The 7,536-nt window shown below is 42.4% G+C and overlaps 1 protein-coding gene across 1 annotated transcript in view; it reads right to left on the bottom strand.

Moving 5' to 3' along the window:
* Nucleotides 1-392, bottom strand: part of Shisa6 (shisa family member 6) — a 286,434-nt gene extending 286,042 nt beyond the window's left edge. The window contains exon 1 of the mRNA XM_013013104.1: nt 326-392. Coding sequence (XP_012868558.1) covers nt 326-392 — 67 coding nt within the window. The remainder of the gene's footprint in view (nt 1-325) is intronic.
* Nucleotides 393-7,536: the final 7,144 nt, after the last annotated feature.

Below are 7,536 nucleotides of genomic sequence, written 5' to 3'. Positions count from 1 at the left end.
TCGCCGCCCGCACGAGTGCCGGAGCGTGTGCGAGAGGCGGCGAGGGAGACACCCGCACTCGCACACCCGCACACACCGGAGCGCCGCGCGGGGAGGGCAGCGGAGGGGAGGACAGCCGCTCCCCGCCGCCCACGTCTACGCGCCCGGGCGCCCCGGGTGCCGGTGGTGGAGGGGAGGAGAGGGTGGTGGCATGAGGGCTCCTCTTTGCTTCCCGCCCTCCCTCCCCGAGGCACTTGGAGCTTTAGCGTCACCAAAGCCCCGGACACCAGTTAATCAACAAGGCGCTCCAGGCGACATGAAGAGCCCCCCCCCCCGCGCCCTTAACCAAGCGAGGCAAGTATGTCCCCGCTGGCCAGGGTCAGGGCCAGACCTCCTTCGTCCTTTCTAGCCATCCCGGTAGGTCCTACCTCATCCGAGCCGGGATTGCAAGCTACCAGAAAGGGAGTTGGGGTTTCTGCGAGTCTTTGCCTCTCCCTAGTGGTGATGTTCGCAGCCGAGGAAAGAGTTCAAACCCATTGCTACAGGTACCTAAACTGAGGCCAAGGATCAAGGAGGGTGTTTGAGACTATTGGGCCATCAAATGTACTGAACTTAAACTCTCCTCCAGTGCCCACACAAGCTCAAAGACAGACCAGCACCTGATGACACTTGACAATCCCCGTTCTCCAATCTTGGTTCCTGCGTCCAGGCCAAGTAAGAAACGCTAAGTGTCTAAGAATGAGCTTGGAAACCTTTATGTCTCTGCGCTGAAATGTGTCTGCTGTAGCTGATGGGAGGGGTGAAGCATGCAAAAGGGATGTTGAAAGGCAAGCATATTCACGAATATGGCCAAGTCCCTGGAAAAGAGACCTTGATCTAACTTTCCCAGCTACAAGGCCATCCTATGAGGGACGCACAGTGTAGGTCTATTGGTACCTGTCTTTGGAGGAGATGAGAGAGAACGAGAACAATCAGTAACCCAAGACAGAATTCTGCTTGCCCTGCGTGCTTTGGTTAAAGGCAGGAGAGAGGCTGTGTAGATTTTTCCCTTCATCCCTTCAGAACTGCTCATGGGTGGCCCTAACCAGACACCTATCCTGGTAAAAGTTGAACACTTCCTTTGGCAACCCTGAAATGGGTGAATTGAAGCTGGAGCTCGGGTTTCAAGACACAAGAGGGAGGTACTGATCCTAGGATGGGAAGGAAGGTGAACCCCCACTTCCCCTGGCATCTCTCCATGTGCTACTCTCTCTTCCTTCTGCTCCCTCTCCTCTTCCTTCTGTTTCCAGCTTCTTCTCTTCTTAATGGTTCTGATCAACACACATTTGTTTCTCATGCCCTCCGCCACACAGAGTAATGGCTAAGATACAGAACAAAGAAGTTAGTACCTTTACTCAAAGAGGATGAGCTTGTCTGCTGGGGGTGGAGGAAAGAGAGATGGGGAAAGGAGAGAGAGAGAGAGAGAGAGCTCAAATGATTTCCATATGGGACACTTAAGTCTCAACACAAAGATGGGTAGAGTGCTCTAAGAGCAGGTGTCAGGAACCTAGCCTAGTCCTAGAAGGGATAGTGGAGGCCAAAGATAACTTCTAAGTGAGATAATGAGCAGTGTCTTCAGGAATTATTAAGAGTTAATGAAAACAAGTCAGAAAGGAAAGATGTCTCCAGCAGAGGGAACAAGAAAACCAGCAAGAAGAGTGTGGTATGTGAACTAGAAATGCAGAGTTTCGCATCAATCCTGAGTGAGTCTTCCCAATGGGCCAGCAGGAGGGCATCGAAGCTCCCACCAATGAACTTGAATTTATTGGACAATTGATGGGAAACTATGAGTGGCTTTTAATAAGGGGCAGACACTGTCAGAATTTTATGTTTTTCTGGATCTCTAAGTTAAGTGGAGTAGAGCGAATACTGCACTGGATGCAGGAAAAGCAATTTGGAAGATGTGCCGGTGATCCACGTGCAAATGATGACTGGTGGTGGATGTCCATATTGATCAGCGGATGATCAGCCTTGCCAAATGAGCAGATCCAGAATAGTTAACAATAATCTTTGAAGTGCCACTAATAAGTGTGAGTGAAACTGTACAATTGAATACTCAGGAGACAATAAGGCATATACTTTTGGTACTTTCGAGAACACATTTGAAGACAACAGCCCAACACCTTTTGATTCCCACACAGTGTGCAATTTCTAAGTCAGTCTTTCCTTCCTTGGGCTTGCTCATCCTCTTCTCATTATTACAGAATTTTCTTTTTCCATATCTGGGAGCTCCACAGGAATAGGTAGGGAAAAATAACACCACTCTGTCTTATGGGACCCTGATAAGATTTGATCAGAGGCACTGATTAAGAGAAATTGATTTTCTCAGACCTCCCCTCTCACACATATAAATGTATTCCGTACCCTCCCCCCCCTATGCTTACATATGGTGTTATCAGCAGAGTCACAGAAAATAATAGTACTTTAGGGTGGGATAGGATCTTAAGGGTTGTTTATTTCAACCCACATTGCAGTATACTGTCTATTTTTATTAATATTTTCAGCCTTCCTGTTTTGCTCTTTGAGATTGACCAGGGTACTTTCCCATAAACATGTACTTCTATCTTCTCTTTCTAGTTCCAATATCTAAACTGTTAACAGTATTGAAGCATTATTCCTTTGTGGAGCTGGCTTCATTAAAAAGTGCCAGAGAAGGGCTAGCAAAGCAGAAGCCTTGCATTCAAACCATCAAAAAAAAATCCATGTAAGAATCTTTTTGCCAACATGAATACTATTTTCAGAAAACCCTGAGAATAAGGAAGAAGTGTGCTAATCCCTGGCTTTAATAGGTTGATCCTAATTAGACTAAGCAAGCCATAATAATAATAACAACACTGATTGGCTAACAATGGCTATGTGATTTAGTCTTAACCATTATTAACTGAGAAGTCTGTTGGAGGGATTCTGGGTTTAAAAAAAGGTTTAAACTTAATGGAAGAAAGACAGCCTCTTCAGAAAATGGTGCTGGCAAAATTAGTTAACTACTTGTAGAAAACTAAAGCTAGATCCTATATCACCCTGCACCAGAATCAGCTCCAAATAGATCAAAGACCTTGGAGTCAAAGCAGACACCCTGAAAACATTGCAGGACGGAATAGGAGAAACCCTAGGTCTCCTTGGCACAGGCCAAAATTTTCTTAATAAAGACCCAGAAACACAACAAATAAAAGAAAGGGTGGACAAATGGGATTGCATGAAATTGCAGAGCTTCTGCATGGCAAAGGACATAGCTAGCAAGATCAATAGAAAGCCCATGGATTGGGAGAAGATCTTCAGACAAGGGTCTCATATCTAAAATATACTTGGAAGTCAAAAAATTAAATCCCCCAACAAATCCTCAAAGAAACAACAGCCCAATAAATAAATGGGCTAAAGACTTAAAGAGAAACTTCTATGAAGAGGAAATAAGAATGGCCAATAGACACATGAAGAAATGCTCAGCCTCTCTAGCCATAAAAGAAATGAAAACAACATTGATATTCCACCTCACCCCAGTTAGATTGGCTATAATAAAGAACTCTAATAACAACAGATGCTGGAGGGGATATGGCCAGAAGGGAACCCTACTGCCTTGTTGGTGGGAGTGTAAACTTGTTCAACCACCTTGGAAAGTAGTATGGAGGTTCCTCAAAAGACTCCACATAGAGCTCCCGTATGACCCAGCAATACCACTTTTGGGCATTTACCCAAATGATCACAAACACGACCATACTAAAGCTACCAGCACAACTATGCTTATTGCAGCATTATTTACCATAGCTAAGATATGGAACCAACCCAGATGCCCCTCAGTAGATGAATGGATCAAGAAAATGTGTTATATATACACAATGGAATTCTATGCCTCCATCAGAAAGAATGACATCTTCCCATTTGTTAGGAAATGGAAAGACTTGGAAAAAATTATACTAAATGAAGAAAGCCAGGCCCAAAGAAATGGTTTCCAAATAATGGTTTCCATTATTTGCAATAACTAGTATATGTCTGGGACAAACAGAAAGGTCAGATAAGATGATGATAAGTGAAATGAACCCCAAGATAGGGACACAAGTGGATTTTTCTTTCTTGCTATTGTATCTAATGTATTTGTAAGGTACCATGTGATATTTTTGTTGCTTTGTATGTCCCTCCCCCATGGTATAACTCCTGTATTTGATGTTGGCATAATTTGGGGAGGGGAAGGGAGAAAACAAATTGTTTAAACCGGGATACAGGTTGACCCATTGCAGCAATGAGATATACAAGACACTATGCTGAAAAACAAATTTTACAATTTGGGCAGGGGTGATGGAGTATAGCTGAGGAGGTAGGAGGGAAGGGATGGTAAGGGAAAAACAAAAGAGGAGGCAACAATGCTTGATAAGAAATGTACTCATTACCTTGCTCATGTAACTGTAACCCCTCTGTACAGTAGTTTCACAATAAAGAAACATATTTTTTAAAAAAGGCTTATACTTAAAAGAACCTTAATTCTTGTGAGTATTGTTTCTCTTAATGAAATGACTGAGCTTGGGGAATCAGCTGCAACCAGGAGTTGATATTCAGTTTGGTAGTCATTAACATTGTTAAAATGTCTTTGACTTAGGTATATAGTAGAATTGTAATTCCTGGCCCACTTGTGAGTAGGAGAGGGAAATGATTAGTAGTGGTCAACAGTTGTGAACAGCAATTAAATGTCTTCTTCCAGAAGCAAACCATATGTGTGGCATTCTTTTTGGCATTGTGATCAGCAACCTTCCATATGGCAGTGGTTCAGTTAGCCTGGGTCCTTACCTGAACACGGTGCCCCACCATTGACAGGTAGCATACATAAAATATATACTTTTTCATGTGTAAAGCCACTAGAATTAAAGTGTGTTGTTGCAGCACACCTTAGCTCATCCTGGCTGCTGCTCCAAGAATGGCACAGATGGAGTAATGAAAAACACTCATGGAACCATATTCTGGCTCCCCCCCATCTCTGACCTGCTAGCATTATGAGATAACTCAATTTTCTTTTGTCTGAATCCAGTTTTTCTTACAGCTAAATGCAATCCTTATGAGTTCAACAAGGAGTTTCTATCTCAGTTCTGACTTTTTCTAGGGTCTTAATCTACCTATGCAGCCAGATACTAATCATATCACTCCTGTCAGATTCATTTTTCTTCTTTACAAAATGGGGGCTTAGATAGAAGGATGGTCTCTAAGAGGTCATCACGCTTGTCTCCTGTAGAAGTCTTTGCTATGGCTTTCAAGTATGAACTTGGCCTCCAAATTTAATATAATCTGTTCTTCTATCTCATTTTCCTCCATCTTTCTCCTCATATCCTACTTCTGATCACACTGGTACCCTTGCTTTTTCTCAAAGCCTTAGTCTTTTCACTGTTCTCTGTTTGCATTTCCGTGTCCCAGATATGCACATGGTTCGTTCACTAGCTTTCTATGTTTCTGCTTAATCACTGATTGAGTGTCAACATATCAATACTTAATACTTTTCCTTCCATGGTCTATTTTTACCCCATGATGCAACTTCCATCATGGCATTTACCACTACTTGATATGTATTCATTTAAAATTCATTTATTTAAAGTTCAATTCTCACCCTCCACTAGATGCCTCCTCTGGCTTGAACTTGGTTTACTGTTGCATTCTCAGAGCCTACAACTGTGTTTGGCCCAGAGTGGATTGTGGTGGACATTGAAGGACAAATCTCCAGCTGCCAGCTCCTTTGTGGTCTGCCTTAGCTGCAGAAAGTTATCACCTCTAGGAAGATAACCTGCCTTTCCCCAGAGTCCCACATCTAACCAAGATGGGAGTAACAATGCCCAGTCACTTCATCCTCAATGAAAGAACTCTACTATTTCAGAGCTCCTTGAGGTCAAGCTTTAGGTGGGCCTATATGGCATCTGCCCAATCCTATTTTCTCCCCCATTTCTACTCCTGTCAATCTCTTATAAATTTGGCTTTTGTGTCAACTTTTATCGCAGCATCTGCTCTGCAAGATCTGAATCTGTATCATAGGCATTCAGTAACCATGTGTTGAATAAATGAATAAATAAATGAGTCTATTTCCCACAGCAGCATCCCTGTAAATGATTATATGCCTTTTGCTTTATCTTATTCTAGTGACAAGTTAGAAACTGGCTCCTAAGGCCACCAATTCTGATGTTAAATAGTTCTAATAGTTAGAAAATTAGAGTACATTATCTTTTGCTAATGTTGCTTATAGGCAAATCAATTTATCGGCTCATACTGAGCTTATAGTTTTCTAGAGTATTTTTCACATTAGGATGACTTTTTGCATCCATGTGAAGTACTGTGTGCATATTTTAATTCATTTAAAACTTTGAGCCCATTATTCCAGACTTTTAAGCATTTTAGAAATCTGTCATTCACTATGCTCTTTCTCTCAATGCAGTAGACATTTATTCCTTGCCTTCCAACGTATTTTCACCTTTCTTCCAGCCACAACCCATCCTTACATTTTATTTGGAGATTGTCCCTCTTCCACTCCCATTCCATTGGACCTACATGTGACTCTGTATAGTTCAAAGTGAGAAAAAAATCACAACTCAGAGGAAGTCAGTAGCAAAACCATCAAGTCAAATGAATCACCAGACTTTCATGGGCAGGATTGCAAAGGATATTCCATTCACTCTTTTCTCTGGAATGGCACAGGGGAAAATGACTTGTGAAGGGAAAGCCTATGGCTTTGTAATCCTCCCACAGGAAGCCAGTATGGTATGCAGTTGAGCCAGGAGATAGAAACACAGTCTTGTTGGCACCATTGGAATCTTGACTACCTCTTAAACTGAAGTCTGCCTGTGTTGTTATCTTACCTTTGCAAATATACCCTTATCTTAAGCCCATAATCATTGGATTTGCTACCCAAAAGAGTCTAACCTAATATAAGGCACCTCACAGCTAATAATCATAAATGTTTAAACATAAAGAAGTAGCTTTGTCTTCCTCTGAATGACTTCACATGTCCAGGCCTCTGTTTAATCGCAGCTGAGGCCTGTGAGATGTGAATGAAAACAAATGGATATGTGGGAGAGGTGACCATTGGTACCTGATGTCATCAAGGAGCTTTGAAACATAGAATTTAGGCTGAAGACCCCTACTTCACTGGAAGCAACTGGGAGAAGGAATAGACACAGGTGAACTTATTGTCAAAAAGAAAAAAGAAACCTATATGGAGATGTAACAAATTCAGGGGAAGACTATCCAACTATTTAAGATCATTACAAAAGTACAGTCAAGCATACTAGACAAAATGTCCAGGGAACATGTCAGTCTCAATTGCAGCCTTGGAAATCATCAGAAACACAATATCCATTCTGACAGACAGAAAACTAGAGAAAGACAAGATTTGGAGACCAGGAAATCATCAACAAAGCCAGCACATGCATTGCCCTCTACTACCAATATAATACAACAGGGGGAATCATTGTGGTGGTTTGGAGTGTCAAGCAGCATGACCAGTGGGAGCTCAAATCAGGGGCATAGGTACTGGTCAAAACTTTTAGCCAACAAAGT

The sequence above is a fragment of the Dipodomys ordii genome, unplaced genomic scaffold (genome assembly GCF_000151885.1).
Source record: "Dipodomys ordii isolate 6190 unplaced genomic scaffold, Dord_2.0 Scaffold19, whole genome shotgun sequence".
In the NCBI taxonomy this organism is placed as follows: domain Eukaryota; kingdom Metazoa; phylum Chordata; class Mammalia; order Rodentia; family Heteromyidae; genus Dipodomys; species Dipodomys ordii.
Note: the sequence above shows the minus strand (reverse complement) of the source record. Positions and strands in the feature narration are given on the sequence as shown.